We start from the raw sequence: 21,568 nt of genomic DNA, 5'->3' as shown, positions 1-21,568 counted from the left end.
AGCCTGGGCGACAGAGTGAGACTTTGTCTTGGGGAAAAAAAAAATTCGATTTTTGATATAGTTTTTTAACATTAAAAGTATTTTAATATCTCCTTATATGTATTTTTCACTATGATTTGTGCTTATAATTTGTCTAGATGAGAAGTGCAGTCTGCTCATTGGGTTAAATTCTACAACTTTAAATATTCAGATAAATTTATTAAAGTTAAAAGGATTGATTTTTAAAAGTTCAACTGTCGGTAGTAAATTGAAAGATGTACTTTAAGCTGAATGTGAGTTGAATTCTTTGATAGGTATAATTAATACAGAAATTTAAAGTTTAAAGCTAGTCAGAAAGCCTTTAATAAGCCCAATTAAAGATTTTCATTACTGCCGGTTTCTCCTCATGAATATATTTTTGCCCTCTACTTTTAAAAAGGTGTATTTAATCTCTTAAAAAATTTAAATGACTTTGTTAGGACTGATGAAATACGCAAGATGACATGCAAATTCATGAAGCATTTTACGTTTTTTAAAAATCCATACAATTATAAATTATTTCTATTTAGAAACTGTACTTTTTGGTACCCTAGGTACCCATGCATATTAGATACTTGACTTTGGACAAATAACTTCTTTGAACCTTAGACAGTGCCTAGACTTACCCTAAAATTCTTTATAAAAGCCCCGAGGTATGCATATTTATTTCCTAGATAATTTTTTATACTTAGAAATCTTTTAAACATTATTTTATGTTGTATGACTAGGATTATTAAAGAAGTGACTATTTAGCATTATTATTATTAGCCTATTAAAGAAGAATTATTACTGTTATTATTATTTTTGAGACATAGTCTCACTCTGTTGCCCAGGCTGGAGTGCAGTGATGCGATATCAGCTCACTGCAGCCTCTGCCTCCTGGATTCAAGCAATTCTCCTGCCTCAGCCTCCCAAGTAGCTGGGATCACAGGCATGTGCCACCATGCCTGGCTACTTTTTGTATTTTTAGTAGAGATGGAGTTTCATCATGTTGGCCAGGCTGGTCTCCTGGCCTCAAGTGATCTGCCTACCTGGGCTTCCCAAAGTGCTGGGATTACAGGCATGAGCCACTACACCTGGCCACTATTAGCATTATTTAAAAAGTAAAGTAAAAGACTAAAGTTAAAATTTGGATTTTTGTTTTTGAGGACTCCATACTTCCCCCATTTTCTTAGTCTGTGTTTTGTATAGCACCTGTAGAGGTCCAAACATTTCTGTAATCTATTGGAAGGTTTATGGCCTTTAGAGTCACACAGGCTTAGGTTTGAATGTTGGCTTTGCATTTGCTAGCTCTGAAGTCTTGGGCAAGTTATTTAACATTTCCGGGTTTTAATTTTTTAATTTTGAAAACATGGATAATTTTACCCACTTTGTATGGTTATTGTTAGGAGTAAAGGAGATAATATTAAAAAGTACTTAGCAAGTTTTTGGGGGGAGAATTTGTGAGGTTGGCTATCATCTACTTCATAAGAAGTAGAAGCCAACGTTTCTGCCTACTTGTTTTCTTTTTTTTGTAGGAAGCAACTTTTAAGTGGTCGCTTAAAAGTGTGATCTTAACAAAGCAATGAAAATTCTTTTGTTCTTTAGCTTTCATACCTGAGCAGTTAGAATAACCTCTTGAATGATTCCTCAATGATAGAAGTTAGGAGATTCACCTAGTTGGGATCTGCTTGTTGAAACTGGAGCCACATAAAATTAAGAGGTTGATAGAGCGCATTTTCAGTAGCGTTGATTCCCTTTTGTATGAAACACTAAAATACCAGGTTAGCCTGTGGCTCAATTTTATAGCTTGGACTGCTTGATATTTACTCCAGAGGACCTAGGGAAATACAGAATTTCTTAAAAGCATATTCATATTTTTGCTAGCTTTATACTCCCTACTTTATGGTTTTTTTTTTTTTTTTCCTTTAATTCGGGCTCTTTATATGTAATCACTAAATCTGGATTAAAGGATGACTGTATTTGGGAGATTGAAATTTAGAACCAGACAGAACAACTGCAGTTCAAAATTGCCATAGAAATAACTTTAGGAGAAAACATTAGGATGTGACTAGGCAGAACCTGGCTTGTATCCCAGTATCAGTAGTTTTCTAGCTAAGTTTACTATAATTTTGATAAAAATCATCTAGAGAACTATACTCGTGATAATTCAAAATAGGGATTTGAATTTTTTTTCCTGGTTTAGTGTGATGGTTAACTGAGAGATTATTGGATTTTTCAACTGTTAGAAACTTGGAATACAGTGAAATTTTACATACATATAAAATTTGGGTATAAAACTTTGGGTATAGGCATTTATTTGTTATTTCCGAAGCTTTTATTGGTGATTTGAAAGAAACCCATGCCACTCAAAAAATCCTACACACGGGTAGCTGTAAAATGAGAGCTCTGTGAACGTGTTTAAATGTTAATGCTGAGGAGCAAATAGAAAGGGCCATGTTATATGTGCTGCCGAAGCGAGCACAGAAAGGGCCATGTTGAAGTAATGTGAGAGAGAAGTGATAGTTGGTATAGTAAGGACCCCAAAGAGCATCTAGCATGGGAGAGCCATGGCCCTTACAGGGAATTAGAAGGAATAAGATCTCTCTTTTTTTTTTTTTTTTTTTTTGCAATAGGGAAAGATAAAATAATGGATGGAACACAGCTAAGTTTACAGATTTCATTGCAGGAAGCAATGATTTTGTTTTTACTCCGAAGTAGGAGATATAAGAGATGACCTCATTGGCTGAAAGTGGCAATGAATTTGGTGTAGGTAACTTTAGGAAGGTGGTGATGGTTTGAAATAATCACTGGAAAACAGAAGAGAGCCATAATGAAAACTTAGAAGGAATTCTGTAACTTTAGCGGCCCACTGACATTGAAGACTAAGAATACATAGTAGTACTAATCTTATAAGTGGGTTAGTGATATTCCTGTATCGGTGCAGTGGCCTGAGTATCATTTCAGTAAAGGCCAATATTTAGACTGATTCAAGGTTGGGAGGTTAGCAGATGAATACTGCTGGAAAAGACAGTGTGGCAATGGAGTGGGTAGATGATATTACCAAGAGAATGCTGGAAATGAAGGACCATACAGAGACTAAGATGGTTGTGGAAAGAGGCAAAGAGACGGGGGTGTCATAGATCAGGAGAGCTTAGCAGGGTCACGGAACAGAAGATCTCAACAAGAGAGAACGGATGTGCTGGAATAACTGGGTGAAAAAACTAGAAATTTAGGAAACTATGACTATACAATGAGATGTCTAAATAATTGATTTTGAAGGGAAGAAGTTCTTTGAATTAGCATGGGAGCCCTGATAATTCCTGAGCCTGATAAGTAGAGGAGAAAGTCATTGGAAAGTTCTGAGCTTGATTAAGTGTTCCAGCTAGACACTGAAGTCACCCAGGATGATAATAACACTGGGGAAGAAAGAAAACCCTGAGCAATGTTCTAAAGTTATCAGTGAGTTTGGTAATCAGTGAGTTGAGTAGTTGCCCATAATGAGGAGTAGAAAATAGTAGTATACCTGGGTGGCTTGAACTTCAAAGGAACAGATTTTTCTTATACAAGAATAAAGTTGGAAGGATCTGAGGAAGACGAGGGGGCAGACTCGAATCCTTAAAAGTACTTTAGATGTGCAAGAATGATCTACCTCACCCCTAAGAAGGATGCTGGAAAAAGGTAAGCAGATTGCAGTAAAGGCAAGGCAGTACTACAGTAGTCACTGAAGAAGTTGCTGTAATTTACTAAAATTCTAAACAGGTGGATTTATCTTTTTAATAAACAAATTTTCAAAATTACAGATACAAGAGTTCTCAGAAGTCAACCGATTGGTCTGGAGTAAAGAAGCCAATTTACTTAAGTAAATTGGGTAGTAACTTTGCAGAATGGTCAGCATCTTGGGCAGGTTATCTTATAACAAAGGTAAGAAACTCTGTTCATTTTGTTCACTGAACAGAAATTTTAAAGGAAACCAGAACATCTATCTGAATGCATAGTACACATAATAGTCATTGAAGTATTTGTGCTGATAATCATAGAAATTTTTGAAGAAAATGTTTACTAATAGAGAATAATTTCTCTGTAGTTACTAATAATAGTTTCTGAGTGAAAAGTAATTGTTTCACCAAGAAAATTACTATGGTCTTAATGTGTGTGCAAAATTGCATTATGTTTGTTCCTTTTATATTGTAAAATAATACTGTGTAAAAGGATGTAAATGCTATGTCAGAGTTTTTTACGTAATAAAAAGACATTCAATAAAGAGATATATTATAATCTAATGGCATTTCTAAAAGAAGTTGTATTATCTGAACTTTCTCTAAAATAAAAGTAAGGATTTTTAAAATGAATTTTCATGGAAAAACAGGTATATTTCTATTTCCTTAATGAGAAATTTTTACATGCTGGATAGACAAAAGGTACTCTGTGTTCCAAGAAAATGTTTACAGTATATTTAAAATTTATAATTTTTGTTTTTAATTCACATTTCTTTTTTTTTCTTTTTTTTTTTTGAGACTTAGTTTTGCTCTTGCCCCCAGACTGGAGTGCAGTGGTACGATCTCGGCTCACTGCAGTCTCAGTCTCCCAGGTTCAAGTGATTCTCCCACCTCAGCCTCCTGAGTAGCTGGAATTATAGGCATGAGCCACCACTCCCGGCTAATCTTTGTTTTTTTTGTTGTTGTTGTTGAGAGGGAGTCTCACTCTGTCGCCTAGGCTGGAGTGCAGTGGAGTGATCTCCGCACACTGCAAGCTCCGCCTCCCGGGTTCATGCCATTCTCCTGCCTCAGCCTCCCAGGTAGCTGGGATTACAGGTGCCCGCCACCACGCCTGGCTAATTTTTTGTATTTTTTTTAGTAGAGCCGGGGTTTCACCGTATTAGCCAGGATGGGCTCGATATTCTGACCTCAGGTGATCTGCCCTCCTCTGCCTCACAAAGTACTGGGATTACAGGCGTAAGCCACCGTGCCCCGCCTTTAATTAACATTTCTGTTAGTGTTTTAAAATATCATTATACTAATTTTAGTTGGTAACTTCAAGACATTTTCTTTTTTTGGAGGGGGGGACGGAATTTTGCTGTGTCACCAGGCTCGAGTGCAGTGGCACAATCTTGGCTCACTGAAACCTCTGCCTCCCGGGTTTAAGTGATTATCCTGCCTCAGCCTCCTGAGTAGCTGGGACTATAGGTGCCTGCCCCCACGCCTGGCTAATTTTTTGTATTTTTAGTAGAGACGGGGTTTCACCATGTTGGCCAGGATGGTCTGGATTTCTTGACCTCGTGGTCCACCCGCCTTGGCCTCCCAAATTGCTGGGATTACAGGCATGAGCCACCGTGCCCGGCTGACATTTTCTTTTTTTTAATGAATATACTGAAAATATAATGTGTGAAATGTGGAATACTGTTAACTATTTTCAGCTGTGGAATATTGTGAGTTTTTTTTTGTTTTTTGGCTTTGTATTTGAAGAAAAAATCTCTTTAAAATTTTATGAGTTCCACAGTGTTAGCAAATCAAAAGTTAAGTCATAACAAAATTTGACTTCAACCCCAAATAATTTAATTAAAAATTAATTAAATTTTTTTAAAATTTGGAAATGAATACTTGCCCTTGATAAATTATCTCACATGCTAGTTTTTGACATTTAATCAATAGATTAAAGTGTGTTACTGTCTCTACACATTTTGAGTTTACAGGTTCGGCATGATCTTGCCAGTAAAATTTTCACCTGCTGTAGCATTATGATGAAGCATGATTTCAAAGTGACCATCTATCTTCTTCCACATATTCTGGTGTATGTCTTACTGGGTTGTAATCAAGAAGATCAGCAGGAGGTAAGATAAATCATCTTACTTGGTTTTTGAACATGTGAAACTTATTTTCTCCAATGTGATTGGTATTAGAAAGACTACCTATTAGTAGGAAATGTAGATCTATGTATGGCTATGTATGTTCATTTACATATCTTTGCCTATTTGGTGTGTGTATCCTTTTAATTGATAGACGTTCTATGTATATTCTAGCTACCAATTTGTTGCCAGTCGTATTTTCAAAAATTATTCCAACTTAGTCATTTTCTTTTTAACCTTTTCACCTTTTGCCACACAGAAATTTTAAATGTAAATGCAAAATTTATACATCTTTTATAGATTATTAATTTTAAGCCTTTTATGTGATGCCTTTTCTTATGTCATGAACTTATTTGCTATATTTTCTTTTAATTATTCTGTTTTTATATTGTCTTCAATTACTCTGAAATTAATTTTGCATATAGTGTGAGATATTACTGAAAGATTTTTTCACTATTAACAAAGTTTCATTATCATTTATTGAATAATGTATAATATTTTCAATTAAAATTTTCTTTAGTCTTTAGCATATTTTCTTTTTAGACTAATATTTGGATAGATTTAATTATAGATAAGAACAATAATGTATTATTGATCAATTGTGCTTTCTTTTTCTTTTTTTGAGACAGAGTCTCCCTGTGTTGCCCAAGTTGGGGTGCAGTGGTGCTCTCGGCTCTCTGCAACCTCCACCTCCCAGGTTCAAGTGATTCTCCTGCCTCAGCCTTCTGAGTAGCTGGGATTACACACATGTGCCACCATGCCTGGCTAATTTTTTTGTATTTTTAGTATAGACAGAGTTTCACCATGTTGACCAGGCTGGTCTTGACCTCAGGTGATTGGTCTTTCTCAGCCTCCCAAAGTCATGGGATTACAGGTGTGAGCCAACATGCCTGGCCGACTGCGTTTTTTCTTTTGAAAATTTTTGCCTTAGAATGGTTAGCTTTATATGTCATATAATCGTTAAATGGTATTATATAGATATTATTATTAACTATAAAATGGTTCTCATAGGTTTATGCAGAAATTATGGCAGTTCTAAAGCATGACGATCAGCATACCATAAATACCCAAGACATTGCATCTGATCTGTGTCAACTCAGTACACAGACTGTGTTCTCCATGCTTGACCATCTCACCCAGTGGGCAAGGCACAAATTTCAGGCACTGAAAGCTGAGAAATGTCCACACAGTAAATCAAACAGAAATAAGGTAGACTCATTGGGTGAGTTATCACTTCTGTTTATTTTCTTTTTTTTTTTTTTTAAACTATTCACCAGTTAACTCTTCCCTTTATCAGTTCCATAATTTAAGCGCTAGCTTAAAAAATACCTTGTTTTATCTTTGTTGTTGTTGTTATTGTTGTTGTTGTTTTGGAGACGGAGTTTCCCTCTTGTTGCCCAGGCTGGAGTGCAGTGGTGTGTGACCTTGGCTCACTGCAATCTCTGCCTCCTGGGTTCGAGCAATTCTGCTGCCTCAGCCTCCCAAGTAGCTGGGATTACAGGTGCCCACCACCATGCCCAGCTAATTTTTTTTGTGTATTTTTAGTAGAGACAGGGTTTCGCCATATTGGCCAGACTGGTCTCAAACTCCTGACCTCAGGTGATCCATCTGCCTTGGCCTCCCAAAGTGCTGGGATTATACAGGCGTGAGCCACCGCACCCAGCCGTTTTGTGTATTTTTAAAATGGGTGATAGTGTGGCCTTTTCACTGAGAAGAAACAGTGAATTTATAGTCAAAAGACCTTTCTCTCTTCTTAGTTGGACAAGACACATACTTATTTTTTCTTTGTATAAAATGGGGTTAATATTTTTATTTATTAATTTTTTTTGAGATGGAGGCTTGCTCTGTTGCCCAGGCAGAAGTGCAGTGGCAGGATGTTGGCTCACTGCAACCTCCACCTCCTGGGTTCAAGCAATTCTCCTGCCTCAGCTTTGTGAGTAGCTGGGATTACAGGTGTGTGCCACCATGCCCGGCTAATTTTTGTATTTTTAGTAGACAGTGTTTCACCATATTGGCCAGGCTGGTCTCCAACTCCTGGCCTCAAGTGATCCACCCACCTCAGCCTCCCAAAGTGCTGAGATTACAGGCGTGAGCCACCACACCTGGCCAAAATGGGGTTAATATTATCTCCCTTAGGGGATTGTTTTGAGGAATAAATGAGATGATGAAATTATAAAGTGTGAAATAAATGAGATGATAATATTGTTATTAACCTAATCCTCCATGTTAACATATATGTTCCCTCAGTTTGTGTGTGTGTGTGTGTGTTTGTGTGTGTGTGCGTGTGTTTGTGTGTGTGTGTACTCTGGTCTTTGTCATTCTTCACTTGGAAAATATTCTTTGTAATCTTTTTCACATTTAAGTTTTACATTTCAAGGGAGATTTTAATTTTATTTATTTCATGGCCTAAAGAGAAGCTATTTTTGTTTATTTTTCTTGTCTGTAGTAGTGTTTGGTATCTAGCCAGCTGTCCAGATATGCTTATATGCATTACTACACTACACCCTGCTATATCTTACCTTGAACTTTTTTTTCCTGTGATATTACAACTTTCACTAAGAAGAATCTTGATTTAAAAATGACACCTGCTAATTTGTTCCTATGGTATGAGCATTGATGAGAATTATATTCATCACACACTAATAGATATTCTTACTTTCTTTGAACCTTTTTTTTTCATTCTTGCAATAAGTGGATGGTTATAATCTGGCCTTATACCTCAGCTGTTCTCACGGACATCAAGTGTTTTTCCTGCAGGCTTTCAGGCTAATTGAAAAACTGACTGTCTAACAATCCTTTAAGAGGCCTTCCCCTTCCATAATTCTCAATTTGTGAGCCTCTCCCTCTTGTTGTTCTGTTGAAGCAGATACATTCCTGTTATTAAGCAAAACAGTTTATCATTTTTCTAAAATTTTCTGGACTTGCCAATAATTACCTGCTTGGGGAATGTTTTTGTCTGGAATCTGGCTATTAATATATTTTTATATTTAACAATTAAATGTTTATTTTTAATGTTTTTTTTTTTTTTTGAGACCAAGCCTCTCTCTGTTGCCCAGACTGGAGTGCAGTGGCATGATCTTGGCTCACTGCAGCTTCCGCCTTCTGGATTCAAGTGATTCTTATGCCTCATGCCCAGCTAATTTTTTGTACTTTTAGTAGAGACAGGGTTTCACCATGTTGGCCAGGCTGGTCTCTAACTCCTGGGCTCAAGCAGTCCATCTGCCTCGATCTCCCAAAGTGTTGGAATTACAGGCATGAGCCAGCACAACCGGCCTGTTTGGTTTTATTTCTGCATGTCAAAATGGTACTGTAAAACCAAACACTCTATTATCACCATTTTCAGTGACAGTAGCTTTTTTGTGTGTGTGTGTGAGACAGAGTCTTACTCTGTAGCCCAAGCTGGATGGAGTGCAGTGGCACGATCTTGGCTCACTGCAACCTCCACCTCCCAGTCTCAAGTGATTCTTGTGCCTCAGCCTCCCGAGTAGCTGGGACTACAGGCACACGCCATCATACTCGACTAACTTTTTGTATTTTGGTGGAGACAGGGTTTCACCACATTGCCCATAGTGGTCTCAAGCTCCTGAGCTCAGGCAATGCTTCGGCCTCCCAAAGTGCTGGGATTACAGGTGTGAGCCACTGCGCCTGGCCAAAATTCTAGCTTTTAAGAATAACATTTGTAATGGTTGAAAAGTACAATACCTTTAACATTTCTTTAACATTTTTGTAGAGACTGCTATCTCTACAAAAAATACAAAAATTAGTTGGGTGTGGTTGGTATGTGCCTGTAGTCCCAGGTTACTCGCAAGGCTGAAGTGTGGGGATCGCTTGACCCTGTGAGGTTGAGGCTACGGTGAGACAAGATCACACCACTACACTCCAGCCTGGGCAGCAGAGCAAGACCCTATCTCCAGAAAAAAAAAAAAATCATAATTTGAAATCCTCTGCAAATTTTGATGGAAATAAGGACCTTATTTTAAATATAATCTGTTTAGAATATACTACCTTAGGCCAGGCACAGTAGCTCACATCTGTAATCCTAGCACTTTGGGAGGCCGAGGCAGGAGGATCACTTGAGCTCAGGGGTTCAAGATCAACCTGTGCAACATAATGAGACCTCATCTTTGCAAAAAATACAAAACTTAGCCAGGCATGGTGGCACATGCCTGTGGTCCCAGGTACTCGGGAGGCTGAGGCAGGATCACTTAAGCCCAGGAGGTGAAGGCGGCAGTGAACTATGATCATGCCACTGCACTGCAGCCTATGTGACAGAGTGAGATCAAAATAAATTTTTTAAAGTAAATAAATAAAAAATAAAATATACTACCTTAATTTAAATTTTGAAGAAATTGGTTTCTGTTTTCACCATGCTGTTATGAATCATTAAAATTTAGAAGTTTTAAATAACAATTTATAAACTAGACTGTCCTCATTTAGAAGTTTTTAATTTTTGTCTTTTTGTACACTCTTGAAAAATTATCCTAAAGTACTTGTGGTTTTACTTTGAAGGCACTTTTACTTTCAATTTCTGTTTTAATTGGTGATACTGTACATTTGGCAACCAAGAAAAAATAGGTGAAAAAAAAGAATTCTAAACTTTAAAAAAGGTTATTTCCATAGTTCTGTACTTTCCCAACAAAATAGCTACATTTAATCATTTTTTATAGTCATCAAAAAATAATCTTGTATCTTTTGTATCATTATATCTTTTCAAAACGTAATAATAGATTGATATTTAATCCTCACCAACAACATTGTAAGGAAGGCAAGACAGATACTAACGTTTTCCTTTTATAGGTAAAGAAATAGAGGCTCAATAAATTAAATGATTATCCAAAGAAAGGTAAGTTATAATGGCAGAGTTGGAGCAAGACTCTCTGAATAATTGTTCTGTTGTTAGTTACATTCTAAATATATCCTAATACATTCAGCTTAATTTGTTTAGTGAAATAAATTGAACTTACTTAAACTGACACTTTTAAAGTTTTATCTTAAAAGTCTTTAATTGCTCAACTTCTTTTTTTATGATCTAGTATCTACTGTGGATTATGAAGACTATCAGAGTGTAACTCGTTTTCTAGACCTCATACCCCAGGATACTCTGGCAGTAGCTTCCTTTCGCTCCAAAGCATACACACGAGCTGTAATGCACTTTGAATCATTTATTACAGAAAAGAAGCAAAATATTCAGGAACATCTTGGATTTTTACAGGTCTGAAGTTAATGTAGTGAATTTAATAATGAAAATTAATGTAGCCAGTCTTTTATGTTTGTGTTGTTCATTTTATTGAATGTTTTAGATGCTATGCTTCGAAGCTTATAGATTAATGGGGAGAGATAAACATCGATTTGGTATAATATTTTAAGTATGGTAACATACATGTACCCCGAGGAAGGACACATAACTCATCCATGTGGAATAGGGTGGGAGATGGAAGCGGATGAGCCAAGAGGTCAGGAATGGCTTCTTGGAGATGGTGTCTTAAAAAATGAGCAGTATAGGGAGGTAAGACATTATAAGCAGAGGCACCTCTGTGGAGTGTTTGAAAAAAGCATGGTATATGCCAAAGAGTAAAGTGTCGGTTTGGAATGGCAGAGGAAAGATCACAAATAATAGAGGACTTTTTAAGTTGCCCAAACTTCTTGGAGGGTGTGAACTAGGGAAGTGTTATGATCACAATGGGATTTTAGCTAAATGCCTGTGGCAGTTATGGAGGAGGAGTTTGGAAGGGCTACGATTCAAGGAATTACTCTTCTCCTTGTGAGAGTTGTGGTCCTGAATTTGGGAGTGAGTGAGTAGGGGGAAGTGTTGGTTATGTCAGGTATCAGGCATGAAAATGCTGGTGAAATAATGATTTAGGCAATGTTATGATTGTGTAGGGAAGAAAAGAAAGTAAGAGCAGGTGAGGCGAATACAGTGGAATTAAATAAGAGCTTAAGATTGGTGGGCTTTTCAAATCAAAAAGCAAAGTGTGATAAAAGAACTAGAAAATTAGTAACTTGCAGTCTTAAGATGAATATTAGCCCCATCCTATCTTTGTGTTCCTCCTTGTCCAGTTTTAAGTCTATGGTTCATGGTTAAAATCACTCCCTTAGAGTGATGCTCAACTTCTTGTCTTTTTCCCACTGCGTTGTACTCCCTTTGTAAAACTCCAACCATATAAGCAGCTGGAGAAAAATTACACAGTGGGTGTTATAACTGGTTTCAGTTTAAGTTCATGATCTGAAACATCTTTAAAACTGCAGGACTCTAACATTACCTTCAGGCCTGTGGTGTTTCTCTAGTAAGGCTACTTTCCCACTTGTCAAGATGACTATCTCTTACCTTCATTTTGTTTCCCTGCTTCCAGCTGACGATCTTGCTTCATCATTCATTCAGAAAAATCTGCAAATGCACAGCATCTGCACCGTATTCTTTTTCTTCCCTTCTGTTATTTTGTTTATTTATTTATTTTGAGATGGGGTCTTGCTCTGTCACCTAGGCTGGAGTACAGTGGCACGATGTCAGCTCACTACAACCTCCACCTCCCAGGCTCAAAGGATCCTCCCACCTCAGCCTCCCAAGCAGCTGTGACCACAGGCCTGCCACCACACCTGGCTAATTTTTTATATTTTTAGTAGAGATGGGTTTTTCCGTGTTGCCTGGGCTGACCTCCTGACCTCAAATGATCTGCCTGCCTTGGCCTCTCAAAGTGCTGGGATTACAGGCATGAGCCACTGTGCCTGGCTTCTTCTGTTATTTTTAAGGAAGGATTTCTTCCTCTCAAAATTCAATCTTTCTACTTGTGTTCTCAATTTCAAGATATAACTTCTTCATATATTCCTTTTTTCTCTAGTGTAATTAATTTCTCTTTGGGAACCAGAATATATAGAGCATATAGACATGTTCTGGTAAAGCCTTAACTTTTTAGAATTCCCTTGATCTTACCTTCTCCTTTTGATACATCCCATCTCTCTGTTTCCAGAACTTCATAACCAGTTTTTGAAAGAATTATCTAGTTTCCTTATACTGCAGTCACTTCTTTGTTTCTTATTCACTCTTCCCATTTCGACAAGACTTCTCTTTTTCTTTTCTCTTGACACTATTATTGCTAAGAAAATTGGTGGCCACATGTTACTAAATCCAGTAAATTTTTCCCAGCCCTCCTTTTCTTAACCTCAGTATCATTGACCATGCCGTTCTCATTAAGACATTTGCTTTTCTCCCATGGCTTCTGGGATATTTTATTCTCCAGTTTTCTTCCAAGTTTTCTTGCTTCTCCTGTTTCATTTGTCAGCTCTTCCTTGTTGATAAATGTAGAAACTCTAGTCTCTATCCTCAGCCTTCTTTTCTTCTTTATCCATTTCCTAGATCATCCCATTCTTTCTCATGTTGCGAGAGAATGTCTTTGTGCTAATTGATTCCTAAATTTTTATCTTTAGCTTGAATATCTCCTTTGAGCCCAGATTGCTGTCTTGGTTTTCTTGAAGGCATCTCAATAACAATATATTAAAATGGTTATTTAAATTTTTAAAAATTTAAAAATTCAATAAAACTCTTATAAACTGTACTCAATAGAATATGTTATCATTTGGATCTAGACAGTTTTAGGATCCTGAGGTTCTTTATAACCCTTATGATCAATAACAGATATTGATAGATTTGTATTTAAGAGGAATAAGAACATTGAGGGAATAGAATGTCTAGAAATAAGTTTGTAATTTTACTCTGACTCTGCCATGAAACAAGTGCTTACTATTACTTTGAGGAAAAATTTCTCAAAAAATTGCTCTTTCAATATAAACAGGTGGTTTTATAGTTTTATTTCCAGTTCTATTTTTTTCTTGTTTTTGATTGTTTTTTAATCATTGAACAAAGAAATTGTATGCTGCTATGCATGAACCTGATGGAGTGGCCGGAGTCAGCGCAATTAGAAAGGCAGAACCATCTCTAAAAGAACAGATCCTTGAACATGAAAGCCTTGGTTTGCTGAGGGATGCCACTGCTTGTTATGATAGGGCTATTCAGCTAGAACCAGACCAGGTAAGATAATAATTAAAAGGCAGCTGTAATGAAAATAGCCCTGAATAGGAACTCTGGAAACCTTAGTTCTTTTTGTTTTTTGTTTTTTGAGACAGAGTCTCACTGTGTCGGCCAGGTTGGAGTGCAGTGGCACGATCTTGGCTCGCTGCAGCCTCTGTCTCCTGGGCTCAAGCAATTCTGTCTCAGCCTCCCGAGTAGCTGGAATTACAGGCGTGTGCCACCATACCACATCCAGCCGAAACCTTAGTTTTAATACTGTTTCTGTCAGTGTCCCAGAGTGTCTGGAAAACTCTCTAAGCTTGAGTTTCCTAACAGATAAAATTAGAGACTTTACTAGATGATTTTAAAGATCCCTTCCAGGCCGGGTGCGGTGGCTCGTAATCCCAGAACTTTGGCCTGTAATCCCAGAACTTTGGGAGACCAAGATGGGTGGATTGCCTGAGATCAGGAGTTCGAGACTAGCCTGGCCAACATAATGAAACTCCATCTCTACTAAAAATACAAAAAAATTACCTGGGCGTGGGGGCGGGCACCTGTAATCCCAGCCACTTGGGAGGCTGAGGCAGGAGAAACGCTTGACCCCAGGAGTTGGAGGTTGCAGTGAGCCGAGATCGTGCCATTGCACTCCAGCCTGGGCAACAAGAGTGAAACTCCATCTCAAAAAAAAAAAAAAAATCCCTTCCAATACTGTATTTGTATGACTTTAGAAATTCCCTAAATGAATGAGATTTATTATGGAGTATATCTGTATTAAAATGTTCATTTAATAACTCTAAAATGTATGTATTTTTAGTTTGCTATTAAAAGTGTAAGCCATGGATCAATTTGTAGAAGTAGGGATTCTCCATAGCCTGAGAAAGATTTTCATATTTTATACATCTACCCCCATCCTACTCACCCACCTGCACGTCTCTAAAATGGTCCTGTGGAATCACTGAGTTACAGTTAGTAATGGGAATAAGTTGTGTGTCTATTGGGATGGGAAAGGGGTTTAGAATCATTAATTTATAATCTTGCCTTAGATTCTTTCTAATTTTGGGATGATGCCTTCTGTCATATTTGACATGTTTCTCAGAAGTACAATATATAAGTTCTTTATTTTTCACAATCTTATTTTCGTTTTAAAGGATAGTACGTAATCCTCTTTAACTTTTTAGTTGCTAAAGCCTGAAATCCATATTGAAAACATCAGGACCTTTGAGCTTGAATGTTTATGTGAGAAATGTGACAATCTTTAAACAGAATATCAAAGATATTAGATATTTTTAATATTTGATCTGAACCAAAAAGTAGTCCAAATCTGGAAAAATATAATAACTTCAATCTGAGATTTTCTAGGTTGTCTACATTTATTTATGTTACTTTAAATGTGTTAGGACTGTGATGGGGGTCCTGCATGTAAGTAAGAAAGTCAATTGTCAAATTAAGAAAAGTGTAGCTGGGCATGGTGGCTCGTGCCTATAATCCTAGCTCTTTGGGAGGCTGAGGCAGGAGGATCTCTTGAGCCCAGGAGTTTGAGACCAGCCTGGGCAACATGGCGAGATCCTGTCTCTACAAAAAATTAAAATAATAATAATAAAAAAAATAAAATAAGGGCAGTAAAGTAAATAGTAATTTTTAAAGAGTATCAGTTAAGCTGTTTTTGGTCCCCAAACTGTTATTGAAGTGATAATTGCTATTTTAAATATTTTTAAATTTCTAGATCATTCATTATCATGGTGTAGTAAAGTCCATGTTAGGTCTTGGTCAGCTGTCTACTGTTATCACTCAGGTGAATGGAGTGCATGCTAACAGGTAATATTTTATAAAATAATGATTTTCTTTTGTTATTTTATCTGAATGGGAAATTTTTAATTAGTGAATTGTATAACTTAATGTTTAGTAGAGTAATAAATGTTTTATGTGTTTTCATGGTATTGGAGATAAGCACCAAAATTTTTTTTTCCTCAAATTTTTCATAGTCAATCTACCACTTAACAGCTTCTGTCTAAAGAGCCATCCTTGAATTAGATTTGCTTTAACACAAGGAACTTCTAGAACCCACCGGCTATTGGTGAGGCTCATATGGGACTTCCTGGGCCTCAAAGGGCGTCTATGCTCTGCTTACAGTATCAGTACCAGTTGTTTTCCGTGCTAGAGGTGGGGGAGCGAACTTTGTGACTGATTGATGCAATACCACTGTAGACTATGTGCACTGATTTTACCCTAAATGATTGATGAATGTGGAAAGCAGCCTTCCTTTCCTAAAGATGGTGGGTTTATTATTAAAAATCAAATTATACAAAAAATAATACATATGTGTGGCAAAAAATTCAGGCTGAGTAGTTCTTCCAGTTTGGAAATTAAATGTGGAGATTAGCACTGCTCTTGCCGCTGCTTTGCTGTGAGAGCTGAAAGCTGTATTCCTTGATTTATTCATCAGACTCTAAATGGCTATTCTGGGCAGTAAAATCTAGTCAAAAGGGAATGGGATCTCACTTAACCAAAGAATATACAGGCCACTGTTTTTGGACTACTCTGAAGCCACCTTTTTCTTTTTTTTCAACTTTTATTTTAGATTCTGGGGGTACATGTGCAAGTTAGTAACAAGAGCATATTACGTGATACTGAGGTTTAGGATACAATTGAACCCGTCACCCAGGTAGTGAGCATAGTACCCAAAAGATAGTTTTTCAACTCTTGCCTCCCTCCCTCCCCCACCCCTTGTAGTCCCCAGTGTCTGTTGTTCTCATTTTTGTGTCCATGTGTACCCAATGTTTAGCTCCCATTTTATTCTTTTCTATAGCTGCATAGTATTCCATTATGTATATGTGCCACATTTTCTTTATCTAGTCCACCATTGATGGGCACTTAGGTTGATTTCATGTCGTTGCTATTGTGAATAGTGCTGCAATGAACATACGAGTGTATGTATCTTTTTGGTAGAATGAATTATTTTCCTTTGGGAATATACCCAGTAATGGGATTGCTGTGTATTCTATTTTCAGTTCTTTGGGAAATCTCTAAACTGCTTTCCACAGTGGCTGAACTAATTTATATTCCCACCAACAGTGTGTAAGCATTCCCTTTTCTCTGCAGCCCCTTCTACATCTGTTATTTTTAAACTTTTTAATAATAGCCATTCTGGGCTGGGTGCGGTGACTCATGCCTTTAATCCCAGCACTTTGGGAGGCCAAGGCAGATGTATCATTTGAGGCCAGTAGTTCGAGACCAGCCTGGCCAACACGGTGAAACCCCATCTCTACTAAAATAATACAAATATAAGCTGGGTGTGATGGTGCACATCTATAATCCCAGCTACTTGGGAGGCTGAGGCAGGAGAATTGCTTGAACCTGGGAGATGGAGGTTGCAGTGAGCCGAGAGTGCACCACTGCACTCCAGCCTGGGCAACAGAGGGAGACTCTGTCTCAAAATAATAATAGTAGCCATTCTGATTAGTGTGAGATGGTATCTCATTGTGGCTTTGATTTGCATTTCTCAAATAATTGTGATGATGAGCGTGTTTTCATATGCTTGTTGCCTGCTTGTATGTCTTCTTTTGAGAAGTGTCTGCTGATGTCCTTTGCCTACTTTTTAATGGGGTTGTTTTTTGCTTGTTGATTTATTTAAGCTTTTTATAGATTCTGAAGCCAGCCTTTTCTAAGTACTGTTTGTATAGGTTCCAAAACTGTGATTCATAAAGACTATCATTCTACAATGTCTAAGGGCAGAGAAGTTCACTGTTGGTCAGATGGTGTCACAGTAGTGGAATTTATGAAATCACAAGAGAAGTTTTGCAGAAGTAGAGAAGGAATGCTTATATGTTTAGATGTGTTTCTCCTGATTAGTTGAGAGACTTTATGAATAGATAGATTACAGAGATTTGGGAAAGAGTCATGGCTCAAATTGGGGTGTCAAATTTCTTTTTGACGTAGACTACACATTCAGACTCCTCTTTTCTTCTCTTTGGGTCTAGGATACATAGAGCCTCCTGATTTGGGTTGGGAAAAAGGCATGCGTCAATATTCAATGAAGGGGTGCTGTGTCATGGTGAAGCAAATGATTATGGATGGGGCATGTTTTTCTTGGGGTAATTTCTATTTGCATTAAGCAAATACTTTTCCTAAAATATTGACTGTGCTTACCCTATTTATCATTCTTTTTAATGTACCCATTTATGTGGATGCATTGTCACAGCCTGATCCTGATTGCCATTGGTACTTTTTGCTATAAGGCTTCTTGTGACACATCCCCTCTGTGATCTGTTATCCCATAGATAATCTGTTATCCCACATTTGGATAACAAATACTGCCTGATTCTACTGAGATTTTTATCCTGAAAGTTTTATATTTTGGTGTCTGATGGTAAGCTTGTAGAGTCGTTCAAAATTGGACTTTTGAAAATTACATTTCAGTTGTATTTCTTTAGCCTTATTCTAAACTGTTCTTGGTGGTGGTCATAAATTTAGAAATTGGAACATACTCTAGCTGCTATTTTTAAAATTTTTAAAAATGAAACTTGTGAGATCACTTGTTATCTTTTCTTTATGTGTTTTTACTGTAATAAAAAGAGCAAGGAAAACTTTCAAGGATATTGATTCCAGCCTCTCTGTTACTTTATTTATAATATGGATATATAGGTGCTGTATGCAGTGTTATTAGATTATTAAATGGAAAATTGTGCCTAGCCTAGGATCTAAACATATGGCAGAAATTCAGACAGTATGATTAATAAAAAAGAAACATGAGGAAAGCCTAGCTGTTTCTGTGTAGTCATGATCTCAAATATCACTGGTCATCCTAATGTCACCTAAGTAGAATGCTTAGAACAAAATAATTAGCCTATATCATACTGGTTTTGCAAACTCAAATTTTAAACTAACTGAAAGTAGTTTAAAAATAGGTATATATTTTAGGTAGCTAGTTTTATATACTTTGTTATGCCGTTGACAAATCATTGTAACTTTCTTTTGCTCTTGGTATTGTTCTAGATGCCTCCCAACTGTCCCTAAGTTATACCACTGGCCCCCCCTGTATTTTTGTCTTAAATTTAATTCAGAATTCTAAGTTATTAGAACTGCTTATCTCTGAATTTATGTGTGTTCCGTTGGCTGTTTTTCTTCTTTGCTCTTTGTTCAAATTAAGCATGCAGCTATTTTTACAATGGGCTTAGTTATTATTCAGGAATTAACTCTGCTCTAATATATGGCACACTTTAATTTGTTGAAGAATGGTGTATCAGAAGTAATTAGTGAAAAAATATTTTTGAAGGATGGAAAGATTAAAATTTTCTGGGTAGTTTCTGGATAGAGATAATTATTTTGTTTCTAAGAACAAAATATAATGCAAATTCAATAAATATAATAAATAGAGATGTAAACCAATGAAAAATCTCTGAATGTCACTTTAAATAAATTAAAGTTTAGTTGATATGGGTTTCTTTTAATAGGTCCGAGTGGACAGATGAATTAAACACGTACAGAGTGGAAGCAGCTTGGAAATTGTCACAGTGGGATTTGGTGGAAAACTATTTGGCAGCAGGTAAAATTACTTCTTAAAATATAAGCAGTTTTAGGCTGGGTGCGGTGGCTCACACCTGTAATCCCAGCACTTTGGGCAGCTGAGGCGGGTGGATCACGAGGTCAGGAGATCGAGACCATCCTGGCTAACACAGTGAAACCCCGTATCTACTAAAAATACAAAAAATTAGGGGGACGTGGTGGCACACGCCTGTAATCCCAGCAACTCAGGAGGCTAAGGCAGGAGAATCGCTTGAACCTGGGAGGTGGAGGTTGCAGTGAGCTGAGATCGCGCCACTGCACTCCAGCCTGGGTGACAGAGTGAGACTCTGTCTCAAAGGAAAAAAAAAAGCTGTTTTAATATGACAAAAATATTCAGACTTAATTAACTTAGCAACATTCATACTTAATCTCTTAGCCTGTTTTATGATTGCCTTGTTTAGTTGTTTAAAGTAGAATGAAACCAGGCTGGGCATGGTGGCTCACACCTGTAATCTCAGTGTTTTGGAAGGCTAAGATGGGAGGATTGCTTGAAGCCAGGAGCTCAAGACCAGCCTGGGCAAAATAGTGAGACTATCTCTGCAAAAATGCTTTTTTAAAAACTTAGCTGGGCATGGTGGGTCATGCCTGTTCACCTACTCCGGAAACTGAGGTGGGAGGATCATTGGAGCCCAGAAATTCAAGGCTGCAGTGAGCTATAATCATGCCATAGCCCTCTAGCCTGGACCACAGAGTGAGACTCTGTCTAAAAAACAAACAAAAAAAGGAATGAAGCCCCCTGTTTGATATTTCAGCTGACCATTTTATCTAATGAAATAAAGCTGAGTTTTGGACCCAGCTACCATGACATTTCTTGACTCTTCATTTGTTTTTCAGATGGAAAATCTACAACATGGAGTGTCAGACTGGGACAGCTATTATTATCAGCCAAAAAAAGAGATATCACAGCTTTTTATGACACATTGAAGCTAGTGAGAGCAGAACAAATTGTACCTCTTTCAGCTGCAAGCTTTGAAAGAGGCTCTTACCAACGAGGATATGAATATATTGTGCGGTATTTTGGGGTTTCCATTTTTATATTCCTGGCCTATAAATGTCACCTGACAGGATTGGAATTTTTTGATGAGTAAATAATTGATAGAGTGTTTGGTATCATGCAAAGCTACACCAGATAGCTCTTTCATTCTTCTTACCTCGCAATTACCCTACAGTTAAAAAAATTCTAACATACATCCTTTTAAGGAAAGGCAACTATGAGACTAATGGAACACACAATAAAAATAACTTATGTTTGTCCTCTTGTAATGTCGTAGTTTGCTTTCTATATAACCCGTTATAACATAGACATCTATAGCACCTGGCACATTGGTGCTTGGTATTTATTCATTGTTTCCCTTTCCTTTTCATTTAGAAATGTATTTGATATTTCCCCCAAAAATATAGGTATCACATTACTAGAAAAAAGATTAACTTTTAGAGGTGAGGAAGAAACTGTTGGAAAACATTTTAGGTCTGTGAATTCTACCTGAGGAAAAATGATAAACTAAATACTGTAATTAAAGTATAATAAATTTATCATATAGCACATTTTTTAAATTAGAAGAATTCGCTATATTTAGTATCAACCCGTTTGGTGATATCTTAAGGAAACTAGAGATTGGACCACTGAGTTTAATTCTGTTCTGTAGCTACTCAGCTATATCCTTGTGCCTTGAACACTGAATCATAGACACTGACTGTCATACAAGGGGGAAAAGGCTAGAGTGAATGTATCACAGTTTCCATCACTCTTAGAAAAAAAACTACATTAATTTCACAATTTTTTACTATCATCTGCTATGCCAGGCCCTCTTACAGTAGCACCAGCAATATATGCAAATACCTCATGTTGGTTTATACTGGATCCATGTTTTCTTTTATCTTCATTTAGGTGGTAAGTTTTGGTTTTCATACATTTGAATTTAGTTTTATCCATCATTCTCCAATTTAATTAGGAATTTGGGATTCACTGCAAATCCCTAAATATTTATTTTAAAAATTTTAATGTAATTAATTTTATTTTATTTATTTATTTACTTATTATTTTAAGGGATGGGGTCTTGCTATGTTGCCTGAGCTGGAGTGCAGTGGCTATTCACAGGCATAATCATAGCTCACTGCAACCTTGAACTTCTGAGTTCAAGTGACCCACCTGCCTCCGTCTC

The 21,568-nt window shown here is 37.0% G+C and overlaps 1 protein-coding gene across 1 annotated transcript in view; it reads left to right on the top strand.

The window, feature by feature from the left end:
- The window catches only part of ATR (ATR serine/threonine kinase), a 124,397-nt gene that overhangs the window by 61,169 nt on the left and 41,660 nt on the right, over window positions 1-21,568 (top strand). Inside the window, exons 25-32 of the mRNA XM_012001246.1 lie at window positions 3,801-3,921; window positions 5,690-5,827; window positions 6,854-7,064; window positions 10,876-11,054; window positions 13,701-13,865; window positions 15,568-15,659; window positions 19,295-19,386; window positions 20,241-20,418. Coding sequence (XP_011856636.1) covers window positions 3,801-3,921; window positions 5,690-5,827; window positions 6,854-7,064; window positions 10,876-11,054; window positions 13,701-13,865; window positions 15,568-15,659; window positions 19,295-19,386; window positions 20,241-20,418 — 1,176 coding nt within the window. The remainder of the gene's footprint in view (window positions 1-3,800; window positions 3,922-5,689; window positions 5,828-6,853; window positions 7,065-10,875; window positions 11,055-13,700; window positions 13,866-15,567; window positions 15,660-19,294; window positions 19,387-20,240; window positions 20,419-21,568) is intronic.

This window comes from Mandrillus leucophaeus, unplaced genomic scaffold, assembly GCF_000951045.1.
Source record: "Mandrillus leucophaeus isolate KB7577 unplaced genomic scaffold, Mleu.le_1.0 Scaffold1176, whole genome shotgun sequence".
NCBI lineage: Eukaryota > Metazoa > Chordata > Mammalia > Primates > Cercopithecidae > Mandrillus > Mandrillus leucophaeus.
Note: the sequence above shows the minus strand (reverse complement) of the source record. Positions and strands in the feature narration are given on the sequence as shown.